Genomic DNA, 20,365 nt, shown 5'->3' with positions numbered 1-20,365 from the left:
GCTATTATTCACACAGTATTAAGGACTGTTTTTTCCTCCCCCTATAAAGTCACCCTGTGGTGTATAATTGTATGAACTGTTTTCATTGCTGATTTAAAGGTCTGGGTGTTTACCACTGCCATCAGCTGAACATATAGACTACATAAGAAATTGGCTATGCAGGACCAAATCAGCGAGCTGTTTATTTCAGCTCCTTTCTTCTCTTCCCCCTCCCTGGTCTGAGATTTTAGAATTTAAAATGCTCACAGAAGCATTTTACCTAGGAATTTTTGTTGTTTAGTTGTGTCCCTGTGGACCACAGCATGCAAATGCTGCCCATGGGGTTTTCTTGGCCTAGATACTGTAATGGTTTGCCTTTTCCTTCTCCAATGAATTAAGGCAAACAGAGGTTTAAGTGATTTGCCTGAGGCCATACAGCTAGTAAGTGTCTGAGGTTGGGTTTGAACTTAGGTCTTCCTGACTCCAGGCCCAGTGTTCTATTCACTGAGCCACCTAAGTGCTCAGAGCTGAAAGTATTTTGAGCTTATATTTTGCTAGAAAGACAGTGGTACATAAGGAATAATAAGTTGGTCTTCAAGTCAGGATGACCTAAGTCCAAGTCATGCTTTTGACATTCACTGTGTGACCATGAGCAAATCACTCAACCTTTCTCAGTCTCAGTTTTTTCATCAATAAAATGAACAGGATGGGACTGGAAGGCTGCTGACGTCTCTTCCAGTTCTACGTCCATGAGAATTAACCTTCAGCTTCTTCATCAAAATGGAAGAAGTTTTATAGATGCTTTCTGAGATGGACCAGTGATTTCATCACTATCAGTGCTGATGGGAGCCTTCTCTGCACATTATAGTATCAGAGAGCTGCCCCAAACATTGAGAGGCTAAGTGAATTGCTCAAGGTCACACAGCCCAGTCCCTGTCAGGGACAGACTCAAACTCAGGCCTTCATGACTCCAAGGTCATCTCTTTCTCTGCTAACCACACTGCCTTGGGTTCACATCATGAAAACCAAAAACTTTATTTTTAAACAGACACCACCAACAGCCCCACTTTATAGACCAAGGAGCAGAGGCTCTTAATGCTTCTTTGTTTGGAAGGGGTTGTTATTTTTTTGTTCAAGAGGGGGTCTTGCAGAGGATAGGATGTAAGTCTTGGAGTCCGGAAGACAACTCAAGTCTTGTTCTGGCCTCATATACTTGTTAGCTGTGTACAACCCTGGACAAGTCATGTAACATCTCTGAGACTCAGTTTCTTTAGATATAAGTGGATAAGGAAAGCACCTATCTTATATGGTTGTTGTGAGGGATCTAATGAGTTTGTGATATGAACTCCCTAAGATTAGGGATTATTTCATTTTTTTGCATTTGTATTTTTATTGCCTTGTACAGTCCCTGGAATATAGTAGGTGCCTAGTAAATTCATGCTGATTGATTAATGTAAATTGCTTTATAAATATGAGCAATTTTTGTTATTTAAAGAATTTCCACAATTTCCCATTTCATATCAGAGATAGAGTTGAAATCTAAATAGTTATAGTAAATGGGCAGATTTCAAAAATTGTGTTTGGGTGCTATGTGGTTAGAGAGTAGCAAGTGATGAAGTAGAGAAGAGAGACAAAGGGGAATGAGAAATGGGAAAAATTCACTTTTCATGTTGGAATAGCATGTTTTGTTTTGCAGCACCAGACATTGATGAATCCTCTGTGATGCAGCTGGCAGAGATGGGTTTCCCTCTGGAGGCATGTCGGAAAGCTGTGTACTATACTGGAAACATGGGACCCGAGGTGGCCTTCAACTGGATTATTGGCCATATGGAAGAGCCTGGTAGGTAATTTTAAAATCATGAATAATAACATTGAAGCCCATTATTGTGAATCTATTGCAAATATAGAGTATTTTCTTGAAGCAGGAGTGGCTTTCCCGTGGCTGATGCCACTTCTTTTCCCTAGATTCTGTTAAGGTTTATCTAAAAATACCCTCATGGTTTGAACAGGTGAGCTTAGCCTAGGTGATCAAAAAGAACAATATATCCTGTGTTTTACCTGTGATTTCAAAGGAGTAGGCTGGAATATGCTCTTCTGTCATAGATTTTGCTGAACCGCTGTCCCTGCCTGGTTTTGGAGGAAGTGCTGCTTTTGGTGCTATTGGATTGGATAACCAGCCTCCAGAAGAAATTGTAGCCATCATCACCTCCATGGGCTTCCAGAGGAATCAGGCCATTCAGGCATTAAAGGCCACGGTGAGTAGATACACGGTTCTCTTTCTTTAGGGTGACTTGTTGATCTTTCAGCAGCATTTGAGGGTTTTAAGGAACCCAAGAATAATATTCAATAATTCCAAGTTTCTTATTGGAACTCTTTCATTTCTTTTCTATATTCTTCAGTTTAGTACATTCCAGAGGGAAATCTAATGCTCATGAGCCAATTAGTGTTAGAAATGTGGAGAATGGAGACAGAGAGGTGGAGAGAATCCAAATCCTCTCCAAGTCAGTTAGTATTTATTAGGCATCTTCTCTCTGCAAAGTGCTGTACTTGACACAGAGGATACAAAGACAAAATAAAAAAGTCTCTGTCCTCAAGGAACTTTCATTTGTCTTTCTTATGTGATACTGGAGAGTGTGATCACTCATTTCTGAGATTTGTTGGGAATAACACAATTTGAATAAATATTGAATTTGGAAAAGCTCACATTTTAGATTCATTTTCCACTAAATAAATACTTATTGACTCTGAATTGTTAAGGGAATAGAATAAAAATCCTCTTTTCCATGGTGTCCCAGTAGCTTAAGTAGACATTATGTCAGAAGAATTTTGTTGATTTCATATTCCTTATGGCAACTGGGTGTGAAGGAGATCTATCTAAAGAACCAAGACTTACTTTTGGGTTCCCAGGAATTCCATATTCCTATCTTCAAGTATTTTAAGGGATGTTCCATGAAGAGGGCACAGACTGGATTAAGAGTATAGTCAAACTTGGAGTGACCCTGAAAGATTCCAAGCCAGAACCAGGAGCAATGAATGGAATGTTGCAAAGAGGCAAATTTGAGCTTTGTGACCAGGAAAAACTTTCTAACATTTGGAACTGTCCAGCAGTAGTATGGGCCACCTCAGGATGTGTGTGTGTTCATCCTTCATTGCCGAAGAAGACCATGCCATCAGAGAAATAAGGACATGACTTGCACTTGACTTTGTTTTGAGTGAGGGAGGGCTGTGCAAAAGTCACCAGCCTCACTTCTCCTCCAGAGCCATCTGAATCCAGTAACCAGATATTCATCAGGATGACAGAAGGTGACCCAGGATAAGGCAATTGGGGTTTAGCATTTTGCCCAAGGTCACACAGCTAGTGAGTGTCAAGTGTCTGAGGTGAGATTTGAACTCAGGTCCTCCTGACTCCTGCACTGGGGCTCTATCCACTGCACCACCTAGCTGCCCCAGCCTCAGGATGTAGACCTCCACTTTCTAGAGATCTTCATGTGGAGTTAGGATGATCACTTATTGAGTTTGTTAGAGCAGGGATTCCTTTTTGGGTATGGGTTTGACTATGTGGCTGCTGAGGTCCCCTTTTAATCATGAAGTTCTATGATCCTTAGTGACTCTCTGCCACACACGCAGTCTACTTTTTGGTATATATCTTCTATGTCTAAAGTATGATCTAAACAATTGGCTTGTCCAATTGACTGCACAACTCTGCGGCCAACTTCAGGGTGTGTATTAGCCGTTGAAGTTCTCTATTTCCTTGCATAGTAGCAGTAGGAGGAGGAGAAAGAAGAGAAGGAGGAAGAGGAGCAATTATAGTAGTAGTCACTGGCGTAGTTGTTGTAGTAGTGGCAGTGGTAATATTAATGGTAGCAGTATTTTAGTAATAGTGGTAGTAGTGGTAGTACTAGTCAATGAGGATGTACTTATTGTACTACTTATTGTAGTAGTGATAGTGATAGTAGTAGTTGTAGCAGTACTAGTTGTAGTAGTGGTAGTACTAGTCAATGAGGATGTACTTATTGTGCTACTTATTGTAGTCGTGATAGTAGTAGTTGTAGCAGTACTAGTTGTAGTAGTGGTAGTACTAGTCAATGAGGATGTACTTATTGTGCTACTTATTGTAGTCGTGATAGTAGTAGTTGTAGCAGTACTAGTTGTAGTAGTGGTAGTACTAGTCAATGAGGATGTACTTATTGTGCTACTTATTGTAGTCGTGATAGTAGTAGTTGTAGCAGTACTAGTTGTAGTAGTGGTAGTACTAGTCAATGAGGATGTACTTATTGTGCTACTTATTGTAGTCGTGATAGTAGTAGTTGTAGCAGTACTAGTTGTAGTAGTGGTAGTACTAGTCAATGAGGATGTACTTATTGTGCTACTTATTGTAGTCGTGATAGTAGTAGTTGTAGCAGTACTAGTTGTAGTAGTGGTAGTACTGGCTGTAGTAATACTAGTTGTTACATTGGTAGTTAGTTGTAGTTGTTATAGTAATAGTTGTAATACTAGTTGTTGTAGTAGTGGTAGTACTGGCTGTAGTAATACTAGTTGTTACATTGGTAGTTAGTTGTAGTTGTTATAGTAATAGTTGTAATACTAGTTGTTGTAGTAGTGGTAGTACTAATTATAGTAGCAGTTGTTGCAGTATTAGTAGTAGTTTTAGGAGTAGTTATAGTAGTGGTGGTAATAGTGGTAGTTGTAGTACTGATAGTATTAGTAGTAGTTGTAGTAGTTATAGTAATAGTAGTTAGTTGTAGCAGCATTAATAATACTAAAAAAGTAGCAAAGCACATTTATATAGCATTTTAAGATTTTTTTGAGATTCTTTGTTCACAGTAGTCCTATGAGGTGGGTAGGGCAGGCAGCTATTACCTTTATTTTTCACATGAGGAAACAGGAGGGGCAGTGATTTACCTATAACCGCATGGTCATGTGTTGAAGTAAGCATAAAAAGCAAGTTTTTAACCTTGGTTTTCCGACTCATAGGCTGATTTAGTTTTTTTTTTCCTGACCTGGCTTTCTCTTCTACCTTGACTTTCCCAGGGCTGACCATATCTTTTATTGTACACAACTCACAACCCCCACAACCCCCCTACATAGTATACTGTATCTATAGAGCTTAGTGGGTTAAGGGACCTGGAATCAGGGACATTTGAGTTGAGATTCAGCCTCTGACACTTAACTATCTGTGTGACCTTGGGCAAGTCACTTCACCTCTGTTTGCCTCAACTTCCTCAACTATAAAATGGAGATAAAAACAGCACTCATCTCCTAGGTTGGTTGTGAGGATCAGATAAGATCGTATTTGAAAAACCCTTAGCACTTAGTAGGTGCTCTATTTTATAGAATAGTTATTACCATTATTATTTCTGGATTCAAGAAGACCTGAGCTCAGATCCCTCCTCAGATGCTTAATAGCTGTGTGATCCTGGGCAAGTCACCTAACCACTGTCTGCCTTAGTTTCCTCAACTGTAAAATAGGGGTAACAACATTAGCTGTTTCCCAGGGTTGTGGAGAGGATCAAATGAGAGAATATTTGCACATAGTGGGCATTTGATACAGTGTTTGTTTCCTTTCCTCCCTCCTTCCAGTAGTTCCCTTTACATCTAGGAACAAATGTAAACTCATCTCTTTGGCATTTAGAACTCTTCAGTCTGGAGTCAAACCTACCTTTTTAGCCCTATTACACAACATTTACCATCAGGCATTCTACATTCTTGTTCAGCAGACCTTCTTGATCTTTGGGATTTATGACCCTCCATCTCCCACATCTGTGCCTTTTCACTGATTGTCTCCTATGTCTGGAATTATCTCCCTCCTCACCTATGTCTCTTAAAATTCCTTCAAGACCCAGCTAAAGTGCCACTTCTACATGAAGCCTTTCCTGATCTTTCCCAGTGGCTTGTGACCTCTCCTCTCCTCTCCTCTCTTCTTTTCACCCTGCTCAGTCACCTTGTATTTAGTTCGTTTGTGTCTAGAGATGTACATTGTTACCTCTGATAGAATTTAAGTTCCTTGAAGGCAAAGATTGTTTCATTTTTTTGGCTTTATATGCCTAGTTCCTGCCACATGGTAGGTGTTTAATAAATGCTTTGCTGATTGCTTTCCTGGTCCCCATTAGAGCTTTTGATTGTGGAATTTCATGGGTGATGATAAATGTATGGTATGGGAGATTGAAAGGAGGTGAAGTCATCACTTCAGTAAGAAGCAATCTGCTTAGTTATCCAAGGGGGAATGATGAATGATGGAGGCAGAGATACCTGTCTCCAGCTCCCCTCCCTTCCTTCTAGCACTTAGAGGAGGCTTTCAAAATGCATAGATGGGACTTACCATCTGTTTCAGTTCAGGGTCTTATGGGGATTTTCAAGGTGCCTTGTACATGATCGTTGGTCTGATTTTACAAAGGGATGCATTTAGGTGAATGCTGTTGTCCTATAGGGCATTCGCCGTCTGTTGTCAGTATTAGCTTACACAGTGTTGAACCAAGAATGATGTGGTCACTTCAATGCTGATGTGGTGCTAGGACTCATGGAGAAGGGAAACTAATTGTAGCTTTTGCCCAGGAGACTCACAGAGTACCTCTTAAACATGCATTCTGTCCATGGAATCCAAGTTATTGCTTGAAAGCACTTAATGCTGATGAGTGCAACCCTTTCACCCTCTCTGTTGGTCATCTTGTCTTTAAAGGTCATGCCTGAAGGTTCAAAGGAGTGGCAGACATTATAGCAATATTTCTGTATCTTTCAATAGAACAACAATCTGGAGCGGGCCCTGGATTGGATCTTCAGCCACCCTGAACTGGAAGAGGATAACGAGTTCATTGCCCACATGATGGAGATGGAGAACAATGCCAATGCTAACATTATTTCAGAGTCCAAGCCAGATGGTCCCAGAGTGAGAGATGGATCAGGAAGTAAGTTGTCTCCTCGGGCATGACAAAAATTGGAAGAGGATAACTAGCATATTGGATGACAGAGTCAAGACCCCAAAATATCTAGACAGGCTAGAACTTTGGGTTGATTCTAATAAGAGAACATTTAAAGGATATGTGTGTATATACACGTATATATGTATATAAAGTTTTACACTTGGGCTCAAGAAATCAACTTCCTAAGTATGAAATTGGAGAGGCAGGATTAGAACACAATTTTTCTGAAGAAGATCTGAGGGATTTAATGGACTGCAAGCTTAACAGAAGTCAGATGTATGAAAAAGTAACCAAAAAAGCTAATGTGACCCTAGACATTAGGAAGGACATTCCTAAATTGGAAATCTCAGAGAAGGACTCTCCCTTCTTCCTTCTTTTATTCCACCTTTTTCTTTCCTTCCTCTCTTCCTTCCTTTTTCCTTTCTTCCTCCTTCCCTTCCCTCCCTCCATCCTTCCTTTCCTCTCTCCCTTCATCCCTCCATTCCTTTCTTCCTCCCTTCATCCCTCTCTCCCTCCATTCCTCCTTTCCTTCCTCCCTCTCTTCCTTCCTTCCCTCTTCCTTTCCTTCCTTTTTATCTCCCTTCCGTCCTTCTTTTCTTCCCTCCTTTTCCTCCCCTCCTCCTTCCTTTTTACCTTCCTTCCCTTTTCCCTCCCTGTTTCCCTCTCTCCTTCCTCTCTCTCTCCCTCCTTCCCTTTAGATTAGGGTGGGACCTGAAACTACCTTCAGATAATTTAGTTGTCCTGTGGAAGGGGCATTAGGCTTGTTCTACCTGTCTCCAGAAGGTAAAACCAGTAGCAAACAGGTGATGTTACAAAGAAGCAAATTGAGTCTTGTCAGGAAGATCTTTGTAACTTCAGCTCCTCTCCAAGACCTCCCTGACTATACTGGCTTTGGGACCATGGACACTTCACTTACCTTCTCTATGCCCTAAACAGCTTATTAAAAATATTATATATTGGGTTATGTTTTTGGTTTTGACATGTAGATAAATATCTACTTTGAAATTAGTATAGAAAAAATAATCATATGCATAATATAAGTGAAAAGTAATGGAATCCAAGGTAGTTACATATAGTTAGGGAGGAACAACACAATTAATTGTGGAAAGGGGGGTCAGGAAAGGCTTTGTGTAGAAAGTGATGTCTGAGTTGTGACTTGAGAGAAGTGAGAGATTCTTGAGGTCGAGTTGAGGAGGAAGTGCATTCCATTGAAGAATGTGGGAATGAGATGGAATGTCATGGGTGAGAAACAGAAAAAAACCAGTTTGGCTGGATCATAGATTGCAGGAAGGGGAATGATGCATAACGAGGATGGTAAGATAAATTGTGGCCCATTAGCTTTAAAAGTCAAATAGGAGTTTAACTTTGATCATAGAGGCAATAGGGAGTCACTAGGGATTATTGGGTAGGGAACTGACATGGTTACATCTCTTTGTCAGCTATGTGGGGAATGGACTGCAATGGGCCGAGACTTGGAGGTAGAAGACCAATTAGAAGGCCATGAAAATATGTAGATAGGAGATGATGAGGCCTTAATTTGCTAACCATGTGAATAGAGAGAAGAGTTTATCTATGTTAAAAATGTTGTAGATGTAGGAATGACAAGGCTTTACAACTGAGTGTGTGAGTGAGGGGGAGGAAGGAACTAAAGATAATGCTGAGATTATAAACCTCAGGAGATTGGAAGGATAATGATACTTTGTGATGTAGGAATCTTACTTGAGCCAACATGAATTTTTGAGGCAGAACTAGAAGAAGTCATTGTCTTCAAAGAAAGAAAAGATTTTCATCTGTATCTATTTTAACATTGCCTAAAGTTTCTTTTGTTTGACTCCCTCTCCCCCTCCCAGAGAGTCATTCTATAGAATAAAGAGGAAATATCTATCTTCGTGTGAAATGTGCCTTTTTCTCTGATGGATACAGTTTTGATTCAGTGGTTTTAGCCTGGGCTGGGGCATATTCCTACTGATCTCTATGTTCACTCCAGGGCTTTTGTGTTACTGCAAATCATTGGTCCTCTGGCCCTGCTGAAAACCTTAATGGTCAAAGGCTTTCCTAATCCATTTTGCTGGATTTATTACATACACCATGGCCCATCAGCCCATTGCTTAATCAATTTTTCTCTAATGGATTTCCCTTTAGAGATTGGGCCTTCTTGAATAGGGACCTAAACTCTTCAAACCACAAGATGGAGCTGGTGTAATGCAGACAGAAAACTAGAGGCAGGTAGAATGCTCTTATAAGAGTACCCAGTAGGCTGCTAAAGTGTTTTATTTCTTCTGAGGATGCCAGATGGCACCAGCAAATCTTCTTCAGGTTTTTAACGGTTGACTTAGGTCAAATCCCACCTTGTGCAAGAGGTCTTATGTAGTTCTCCCCACTGTCAGTGGCTTCTCTCTGAGATCACTTTCCATTTGCATGATATATACCTTGTACGTACATAGCTATTTCCATGTTGTCTTTGTATGGCTTTTGATGGAAGGAACTGTGTTTTTTGTCTTTCTTTGTGTCCCCGGTGCTTAGCACAGTGCCTAACATACAGTAAGTACTTGATAAAAGCTTACTGATGGCAATGATTATACCTATACTCTTTCTTTGTGACTTACTATACTCATAGCTGGCTGTAGATGGAAAATGGTGTGGTACAAAAAGGAAGTAGACTTAGATTCAGAAGGATCTGGCGATATCACTTCCTAGCAGAGTGACTCCAGGCAAGGCATTTAACTTCTGCTTTAATTATCTATAAAATGGAGTAATAATACTTGCTTTGCCCATAATTGTTATAAAGACCAAGCAAAATAAAGTACATAAAGGCTTTGTAGCATTAAAATGTTGTACGTGTCCTACCGTGTGCCTCATGTGCTTTACTGAATTGAGAGTTGAGCATTCAAAAGCCTTCAGCAGTCCTTTGAGTCCTGATGGTCATCATGCCAGAAGGCACTGTAGGGTCAAATCTTATGAAAATGAACACTGCAGGGCACCCACAGCTTTCCCTTTCCATTCCATTGCAGAGTATTTATTAAGTGCATAGCATGTGCCAAGCATTGTGCTAAAGAGATACAATACAAAAGCAAAAACAGTTGTTGCCCTTGAGCTTAAATTCTAATAGGAAGAAAATGGGGGGACCAGTGGCTAGATAAGAGAATTTTGGTGCAGAACATTATAGAGATACCATCCAGAGTGGAGTCATTAGGAGATTAGATTAACATACCCTTTTCAGGAACAGTGGCAGAGATGATTCTCTCTCTCTCTCCCTCTCTCTCTCTCTCTCTCTGAGTTATGGGATGAGTACCAGTGCATTATTTGGATCTTGTAAGAAGAACATTCTTTGACATGTGTGTGTCTTTGTGTCTCTTCTCCAATGAGATAACTAGAAGAGAAATAGCTGGGTGAGAGACTGTGTGTCTGTGTGTCATTCCCTCAGGTATGTAGGGTCTTATACAGCCCTCCCTCACTCAAAAAGTAAGTCAAGTGCAAATCATGTCACCATTTCTCTGATGGCATGCTCTTCTTTAGCACTGAAGGGTGAACACACACACGTAAAGTCTTCTGACTGGCACTTAGTCGTGTCCCAACCTGAGGGGAGGAGGTGGAAAAGGTCAGTAAATGTAGAGATATATAGTTATTTCATACCACTACGTGCTTAGTACCCTAAGAATAACACTTCAACCAGCTTACTGTAGAATCTAGCCTTCTGGTTGCACAGTGGCAGTGAAATGCCCATAAGTTGAAAAGTCCTCCCAGTTGAGCTTAAATGAGTGACTCACCTGGACACTGGCCATGGTGCTGAAGCATATCTGAGCCCCAAAGTGGTAATAGATGTCTTATAGAAGTGACCTCAAATGCCATGCTTATTCAATTTCAAATCATATATTTTATCCTGCCTAGTATAAAGATATCTAATATTTATGTAAATTTATTAGGCAGAGAATATAATAATTCACATAAAATTTTATTAAATTTTACTTATTTAAGAGATTCCTAGGAGAGGAGCCGCACAGACTGGGGAAGGAGGAACTTTGGGACTTGAAAGACACAGTTAGAGGTCAGGAGCTTAGAAGACCTCAGGAGATGAGCTGTGCAAGGTGAGATGAGGCTTTTTGCAGCTCAGAGTCAGGGGGATAGGGTCCAGTGTGTTGCAACATATGAAACAGAAGATTTATGGGGCAGCACAATTCTTGTACTGCTTATTGTGAGTGCCATAATTATTAATCTGGTTTTAATTGTGTAATTGGCAGGGCTGTGCCAGGTAAGTCAATAAAATTGCTGTAAGTCAAGGACAGCCTGAATTCCAAACAGTAGGAGACAAGAGAAACTCATTCATCACTTCTAGTTTCTTTCATTAGGATCCTATGTTTTCTTTAGATGGATGGATTCTGAGTCACTGTGATTTTTTTTCATATTGGGGGGGTAGTTGTAATTTTTCTTTTTGCTGGGGAGTATAGGGGTAGTGAAGGATAATTGCTGCTTGCTAGCAGATTGAAGAATTGAGAAGAGCTTAGCTATGGCTCAGCTTTATAGACTGTCCTTCATGGAATATGAGTGGAATACTCTGAAGAGAGCAGGAACTCAGGTACTTTAATCAGAGAACTTCTCATAGACAGCAAGGAAAGATGACACTTATTTTATGAAATTCTTCATTGCAGTGAATTCTCAGTACTAGATCAAAAAAGTATTGTCAGTATGGAATATCTGCATGATCACAGGAAAGGTCTCCTTGTGAGCACCCCTTTCTGTGATGATATTTGTTATGATGGGATTTTGTATGTGCCCTCTGAGCAAAGACCTGCTGCTTATGGCTGGAGAACACCTTTTGCATTCAGGGAGGATGGTTTCCTTTTTCTTGCTGGAGAATAGTGGGAAAGGCAGCAGAGAAAGGTCCTGAATGAGGGCTCCATTCATTACAGTTTTGCATTTATTTGGGGGGAGCTCTTTAAGTTTCTTATATGCAACAAGGAAGGGAAGAAAGTGAGGCATTCAAGTCTGGCCTCTCAGGGCTGCTGCCATTTGCAAAATGTGTTTCTCAGTTGCACTTAATGCAAGCTTTCTTTCTTTCTTTCTTTCTTTTTTTTTAAAGAAAGCACTGATTACTAATGCAGTTAAAATGTGATTAGGTTGTGATTAGTCAGAACTCCTTCTATGTTATTCTAGTCACATCTGTGTGCTGGTTGTAGACCTTTTTGGTTAAAAGGAGGCTTTCCAATAAGGGAGGGGAATGCAGAATTCCTTTCATAATATAGGATCATGCTTTCAACAGATACCAGAGATGCTTTCAGGGAGTGACAGTGGTGGGGGAGGTCAGTTCTGTAAAGATGCCAGACCCTGATTCCTATTTGCAGAAAGGGGGAGGAGGAAACACATGACCATTTCCATTATTATAGTACTATCCTGATTCTTCCTGGCCTCTTATGTGGGAGAAGGGCATTGAAAATTCAAACCTGGGGATGTGATATTTTTCAGTGTTTAGAGTCAGTTTTACCAGGTTTATCCTGTGAATTTATAATTGATCTTTTCATGCTGAGAAGAAGAAAAAGATGCTCTGATGGCTTTGTGATCTCTCATTGTGGGTAGTCACTCCAGTGGTGTAGATTACAATCTCTCTCTCTCTCTCTCTCTCTCATCCTATTCAATTCTTGTCCATGGCCTCCCACAAATCACCTACAAGGGGTCCACCATGAATGTGGTGGACCTTTTTCCAAATGTTTTATTATTGCATGAATATCAATGGTGCCTGCAGGCTGCCCATGAATTACCTCTAGCTCTTGCTATATGACTGGTCCATATTTTTTTTCTGGTTGTATGTTTGATCACATCCTTTATATGACTTGTCCTGAGTAATTAATTACCCCTTGGTAATATGCTGCACTTTATTGGTACGCCCATTGCCTTTCAGGTAACTAATAGCTTTAATTCCTCAGAGAATGTATTATTCTGTGACTTGTAGAATAGCATTGTTGGAGGAATGTAGTCTACTAGTATTACACATTATTTATTACATAATATTTATATGGAATATTCATTATATATTACTATTACTATTTTATTACATAAACCAAATTATCACTCTTTTATGTTTATGCTATTTATATTCTCTACTATACCCTTCTCCAATATTCCTCACAGAGACTCATCTTTTAAAACAAAGAATAAAAAACAGTTCAGCAAAACTAACCACTATATCAGCTAAACCAAATTCACATTTAATGTGAATTCATTAGATTGGAAGCTGCTTGAGGGCAGGGATTGTCTTTCTTTTTATCTGGCATACAGCAGGCACTTAATAAATGTATATTGACTAACTGACTTCCATACCCACAGTCCTCTATCTCCCCAAAGAAAGAAAGGGGAGATTCCTTTTCATCTCTCTTCTTTGGAGCCAGATTTGTTCATTCTAATTCCGTAGCACTGAGTTTGACTTTTGTTGTTGGTTTTTCTATTTACATTGCTGTCTATATTGAATATCTGATTTTACTTACTTCACTTTGCATCAGTTCATGTAAGTCTTCTCATATTTCTCTATCATTCTCATTTTCATCATATTTTTTGCACATCTTCTTGCATTTTAAAAACATTTAACCATTTCTGATATTCTTAAATTTTAAGTGGATATTCAGTGATTTCCATTGTATTGGTGAAGGGGATTGTACAAGCTCAGAACCCAGGGTGGTAGTCTCTTGAGTTTTTGTACTCTAGACTTTCTGCACATGGCCAAAAAAAAAAAAAAAAGCAATACACTAGACAGGTCTTGAAAACATGGGCCCTTATTTCTTAAAAACAAGTTGAAATAGTGAAGCATTTAATGGATGGGTATCCTTGAGAATCTAGACTAAGCTTCTAGGAATCTGATATCCAAAGGAAGAGTGGTGTAGTGGATAGAGAGCTGGTTGTAGAACCAAAAAGACCTGGATTCAATTTCAACCTCTGAAACATTCTGGTTGTATGACCCTAGGCAAGTTGCTTATCTTCTCAGCATCCCAGGCAACTTTTTAAGGCTGTAAGTTATAGAAAAGTGGTAGATCTGCATAAGCACAGGGGAAATCACTGGAAGTTCCCTACACCAATGAAATTACAGGGCCAAAAAATCACACTAAAGTGTGATTGACTGATATTTCCTTAAGGGCTTCTAGAATATTCCATATTTTTAAAGAAGGATCCTTGTTAACCCAATCGAATCTCTCTGGTGGAATTTTAGGAAGTAAAACACAAAGCAAAGTGAAAAATAACTCAATGTGAAGGAAGATGCTTTTGAACAAGGGCCAACATATAACAGCAGAACTGTTCTTCCTGACAGTCTGTTCTGCCACTTCTGTTTTTTTTGATGACGTCCTCCACTTATAAATCCAAATCTCTAAACTTCTAAGTTTTTCCATTAGAGATAATGATGTGTGTGTGTGTGTGTATGTGTGTGTATGTGTGTGTGTGTGTGTGAGAGAGAGACAGAGAGAGAGAGAGACAGAGAGGAAATTATGCCATAGTCCAGTTGAGTTGGCATGGCCATTTGTAAGCAGGATCATTTGTAAGCCAGGGGTTTAGAAGTCAGGGCTATCTTATTTTGTTTATGTGTTAGCTACAGGGTGTCCCAAAAGACACCCTGTAGTTTTGAGCTTTAATGGTTCTTTTTAAAACTAAGACTATTTCTAGAACTATTTTTAAGCTTTAATAGCTTAAAACTGCACTACGGTTTTTAGGACATCCTGTACAAATGGAAAAGATTAGCAGAGTAGAGATTTGTCTTTCAAGTGAGGAATAGCCCTGTCAAAAGAAATCAATCACAGTTTATGCCCTCAGCTTTTTTTCCCAATCTGGACCTGTGATTTTGTTGCTGCAGTGAATTCCCAGTGTGAAACTCCCTTATGGTCTTAGTGAGTTGTGAGGGACACTAAGAGATGAGTTGACTTGTTCAGGATCACGTAACCAGTGTGTGTCACATATGGGGCTTGAAACAGGTCTTCGTGGCTCTTAGTCTCTCTTTCTATCCACTGTGCTTTGCATCTCTGACTTTAAATATACTAATTTAGAGGGAAAATCTAGATGGGGCGTGGAGAACAGGGTGCCCTCATCCGTGTGTGTGTGTGTGTGTGTGTGTGTGTGTGTGTGTGTGTGTGTGTGTAGGGGGTGTGTGTGATATGGCTTCCTTGATTGATCTGCTTCAGTTTTCTTTTTGGGCACAGAGGTGCATTAAGGTCTCTGGTGCCTGTGAAAGTCTTGGAAATCAACAGAGCTGCAGTCTCCTTATTGGGGCTGTCTTCTAGCAGGGGGTCTTGAATAATGCATTTGATGGTTGCTGGTATTGATAAACATTGTTAATTTTAATTATATGATTTAGATTTATGCCAAGGCAACATTTTCCTTTTAATTAGTTTGCTTTTATGATTGTCTGAGTGTGCCTGAGGTTTTGAAACAAAAGGGGAGAAAATGCATTTCAGGCTCACTGTGTCCTGCTTTTGATGTGCAGTGTTGGGTCTTTTGACGCTTGACTGGCCATGGGGCTTGTCTGCCTGGCATTTTAGGTGATATTTGGGTGATATAACCAGCTATAGTTCAGGTCCTTTGCCCCAGAAATGTTGACCTTTCACTATGTGCTGTTTGAGAGCTCTAATGTGATCTTCTGAAAGACGCCTTTCTTGGTTGTCTTAGCTATCAGTGCCTTCTCAGCCAAGATTGCCTTGTATCTGTTTTGTCTGAATCATATATACTTACCATATGTAAAGCACTACACTAAGCATTCTGGGGGATATAGATGTACAGTCCGAGACTAAATGGAATCTAATAAAGTAGCTGGACATATACATGTTCTTTACTTTGTTAGAGTGTAAACTTCCTGAAGGTAGGGGTTATTTCACTTTTTTTATTTTGGTATCACAGGTCTCCTAATTCCATTTCCTTCCCTAGACCTCTGTCTTTGTCTCTCTGTTTCCCTGACTCTCTATCTTTGTCTCTCTTTGTCTCTATCTCTCTTTGTCTGTGTCTGTCTCCATCTCTCTCTCCCTTCCCTCCCCCTTCAGAGGCAGCTTGCCACAGGGTATAAGTATATACATATTGCCTATGCAGGCATCACGTTTAGTTTGAGCTATGTCTTGGTAGTTTATGTGGCATGTATTTCAATTCAGGCACTGTTGAATTCAGAATCATTCAAGTTGATTTTTTTTTTTTTTGTCTACTTTGTGGCATGGTAAGTCAGGCCAGTCCCTCTTTAGGAACTCAGCATCATTACCCTAATTTAAAAAAATAAGGAAATTGAGGCTATGAGAGCTGAAGTGGTTTATACATTGTCATATAGCTAGAAAGTGCCTAAGTGGGCTTTGAAAGCAGATCTCCTAACTCTGACTCCAGGGAGCTTTCCAATATATTAGAAGAAAGTGACATGGGGGGAGGAGGGAAGGGCAATGTTGAGTGTCTATAGAAGCCCATGTGATCTGTTAAGTATCCCATAGTTTGCTGAAAGACATAGCTATAGGTGACTTCTGGGAATGTTGGCACTTCAATCATATTTATTTCTCCACCCTCATCCCACCTTTTTTCACAGGATATGAACTATTTGGGTTCATCAGCCATATGGGACCGTCCACCATGAGCGGCCATTATGTTTGTCATATCAAAAAGGAAGGCAGGTGAGTCCATCATGGAAAAGAAAAAAATGGACTTAGCTCTCAGAAAACTGCTCCTGGCTCAACCAAATAACATTCAGTATTGGGCACTATTGGTTGTTAGTGATAATGGATTTGTAGCAACTTTTCTTCTCCATGAGGTTTTTCCTTGATGTTTAATAATGATGATGATGATAAAAATATTTATGGAGCTTTTTTTTAAGTGTTCTGTGTCCATTCTCTCAATCCTCTGAGGTAGGTGTTGTTTTCCATTTTACAGACGAGGAAACTGAGGCAGACAATGATTAAGTGACTTACCCAGAATCACACAGTTAAGTGCCTGAGAAAGGATTGAAGTGAAGTCTTTCCAATTCATCAGAGTATTAAAATGGGTCTAGAATCCCCAAGGCTTTGTCTATAGGGCACCAGGTCTGGTGGGTTCTCCCAAGCTGGTCAGGTGTCCAGGAAGGCTCTATGTAAGGCAACCTTGGACTCCAGACTAGCATAGCTAAGTTTGAAGATCCTTATCATCAGGTTGACACTAGGATGACATATTTTTTGGTTACTGCAACTGCGTAAGGCCAGCTTCTAAGAGTAGATGATTGTAAGTGCCAAGTCAGATGGAATCACATATAGAGGTGATCCTGCCACACCTTGCCTTGTGTGTATCCAAATCCCCTCTGGGCTGTATTAAACAGCCTTGGAGGCATGGGCTGGTTTTATAGTGGGCCTGCCCTTTGTAAAGGCAAGGCTGACAGCCTCTTTAGACTGATAATAAGAGTAGCTCCCATTTTCATAGCACTATGAGGTTTGCCTCTGACACACACTTGCAATCTCTTAATCCTCCATGAGGATTCCCTGAACATTGGATTGGATGGCTGATGGGGTCCCCCCAAAGCTTGAGAGCGATGATCTTTTGAATTGGGTTCAAATCCTGATTCTGATGTAGGGACCCTGGCAAGTCCCCCAATTTCCTTAGACTTCAGTTTTGTTCTCTATAGAATGAAGAGGTTGGACAAGGAAGCCTCTGAAGGCTCTTCCAGTTTTAAGTCTGTACTCTTTTTCCCCATTAACTTTTGTCATATAAACATCAGCTTTTATTATTGTGTGAATAATAATTAATTCTGGGAGGACAAAAGATCTCCTGATTTGAATAGATTGTAAATGCATTTATTGCTCCTATGTTTTCCTTGCAGATGGGTGATTTACAATGACCATAAAGTGTGTGCCTCAGAAAGACCCCCCAAAGACCTGGGCTACATGTACTTTTACCACAGGATATCAAGCTAGGCCTCCGATATACTCCTTGCCCAGAAGATGCCATATGCCTTCATAATTTGCCAAAAAATAAAAAAAAATTAAAAAAAAGAAGAAGAGGAAGAAAGATAAAGGAAAAAAGTTGGGACTGCCAAACACCCAGGAATCCAAGTGGTATTTATAGTTTAATTAAAGAGCCCCTTGGCTTTTTAATGCCTTCTGGAGTAGTAGTCGGCAAATTTCTCTTCTGTCATCCTAGACGACTGATTGTTTTCTTTTGGTAAACATCCAAGGAAATGATGTTCAGAAGTTTCCAGATTGCCAATGGGGCAAGCTGCCCGAAAGCCAAAAATAGGAAAGGGCTGTACAGTGAATTCTGAGCCCTCATTGGGCTTTGGGGACCCAGAATGACCATTGGAGATCTTTACTGAAGCCAATTCATGTTTCCCACTGGCAGGGCCCTGCTGGATCCTAAAAAAGAGCTCCATATTACCTCATATGGAAAAAACAGAGGTGATCTCACATTGGCCTTAGATTTGACTCCACCCCCATCCCCGCCTAATCACAGATAATAAATTTTGATCTATCTATGTGTAATATATTAGAAGATCTGCCATGAAAATATTTTAATTTTGAGTCAAATCAATATCCATAACCTAATTATGTGTGTGTGTATGTGTGTGTGTGAGAGAGAGAGAGAGGAGAGAGAAAGAGAGAGAGAGAGAGAGAGACAGACAGACAGACAGACAGACAGAGAAAGAGAGACTATCTTGCACAATCCACTTGAAATTCAGCGGTTGAGTTATTTTAAATGCTGAACCATTTGGTATTGGGTGTTGGCTGAAAGAAACATCCAAGCCTTTAAAGGGATGTATACCTCAGGAATAATCAGAACTCAGCTTTCCACTTAGATTTCAAGAGTGAAGGGGGTGTGTCCATTTAGCTGCTATGAGTATTTCCCCTGAATAAGTGACACCCCAGCTCTCCACCACCATCCATTCTTAGCATGCTCTGGTGCTTTGGCCAAGGTGGTGAATTGTTTCAAGTCTTAGCAAAAGCATAGGCTTAATTTCTGAGTGAAGTGGCTAATTGATCCTCACCAAGTTTTCTGGTGCATCCTCATGGATTAACTCCCCAAGACTTTGCAGGGCCCACTCTCAGGCCAATGGTCACTTTTCCAGAGCATTTCTTCAGCTTTTCCTCTATGTTTTCTGGGTCCCTCTTCTATTCAATTGCTTTTCCTTTCTTTCTCCTGGCTCCTTTTCTCCTCTTTTAGATTTTGGCCAGCAGAGATCTTGGGAAACTTTTGGAAGGCAGAGTGAATTTATTGGCTGCTATATTATGAAAAGATCAGTCTGATTATTTCCATAGGTCAGTATTTGAGTGGGATCAGATCAGAGCCTTTGGGACTATTGGAATTGGTATCAAAGTCATATGAAACTTGAACTTTTTCTTAGTTCCCTCTGGCTTGCCCCAAGTTTCTGAGGATATTCAGTATTTATACTATTCAATTAATTTCTTACTCCTCCAAGTGATTGATGGTTCTAGATAAAACACAAGTCCAACTGCACAGTATGCTGAATTTGAAACAGCCTTTTAGTAATCAGAACTCAGACATTCTCAAAGGAGGTCAATAACAATATAGATCATAGGAATGAAGATTTAGAGCTCAGAGGGACCTTAGGGGTCATCCAGTCCAACACCCTTATTTTACAGAATGGAAAACTGAGACCCAGAGAGATGATGTGACTTGATTCAGGTCATATAGCTCTTAAGTGGCAGTGCCTAGATTTGGCTCCAACTCTTCAGATTCCAAGTCCCATGTTCACCATGCTGCATCAGTATGGTGAAATGAGAAAAGCACACCGAAATGTCAGGGGCCCCAGACTCTGCCCTGCACTGGCTTGGTGACCTTGGGCAAATCTCTTCACTTTCCTGCACCTCACTTTTCCTCTTATGTCAAATGAGAGGAAGAATCCTTTCCCTGTCTCGTCTGAGGGAGAATGAAAGGAAATGATAATTGTCCTGGTACTTTAAAGTGACAAGGCTCTGCAGATGTTAGGTGGCATTGTTAGCTCATGATGGGTCCCCTCTCCCTTCTCTCATTTGATAGCTTTTTTGACTAGAAAGTTATCAATTAAAATTAGGTAGATGGAGAGGACGCCTTCACTTTCTATATCTAACTTCTTGGTCCAGAGGGTGGTGTAAATCTTTAGTTTAGAGGTAGGTGACACAAGTAAATTACACTCTTAAAACACTTGAAAGTAACAGAGGTCCCTACGGCTGAGTGAATAGCTTTTCTTTTCTTTTCCTTTCTTTTCTTCTTTTTCTTTTCTTTTCTTTCCTTTTCTTTTCTCTTATTTTCCTTTTCTTTCTTTTCTTTTGTCTTTCCTTTTCTTTTTTCCTTTCTTTTCTTTCCTCTTTCCTTTCTTTCTCTCTCTTCCTTCCTTCCTTTTCTTTTCCTCCTCCTCCTCTTTCTTTTTCATCTTCTCCTCCTTCTTATTTTCTCTCTCTCTTTCCTCTTTTCTTCCTTCCTTCCATTTAAAAATATTTGGTCCAGACCTATGATTTCTTCAGGATGGGAAACTTCTTCCATCGGCAGTGATCAATACTTGTTACTCTTAG

The 20,365-nt window shown here is 40.1% G+C and overlaps 1 protein-coding gene across 2 annotated transcripts in view; it reads left to right on the top strand.

Moving 5' to 3' along the window:
* The window catches only part of USP13 (ubiquitin specific peptidase 13), a 131,058-nt gene extending 112,607 nt beyond the window's left edge, over positions 1-18,451 (top strand). For both annotated transcript variants that reach the window (XM_072618410.1, XM_072618409.1), the window contains 5 exons: positions 1,676-1,819; positions 2,083-2,234; positions 6,719-6,881; positions 16,423-16,507; positions 17,680-18,451. In XM_072618410.1, coding sequence (XP_072474511.1) covers positions 1,676-1,819; positions 2,083-2,234; positions 6,719-6,881; positions 16,423-16,507; positions 17,680-17,773 — 638 coding nt within the window. In that variant the 3' untranslated portion in view covers positions 17,774-18,451. The remainder of the gene's footprint in view (positions 1-1,675; positions 1,820-2,082; positions 2,235-6,718; positions 6,882-16,422; positions 16,508-17,679) is intronic.
* The last annotated feature ends 1,914 nt before the right edge of the window (positions 18,452-20,365 follow it).

The sequence above is a fragment of the Notamacropus eugenii genome, chromosome 6, assembly GCF_028372415.1.
Source record: "Notamacropus eugenii isolate mMacEug1 chromosome 6, mMacEug1.pri_v2, whole genome shotgun sequence".
Classification (NCBI taxonomy): domain Eukaryota; kingdom Metazoa; phylum Chordata; class Mammalia; order Diprotodontia; family Macropodidae; genus Notamacropus; species Notamacropus eugenii.
The sequence above is the reverse complement of the archived record's forward strand: the minus strand, read 5'-3'. Positions and strand labels throughout refer to the sequence as shown.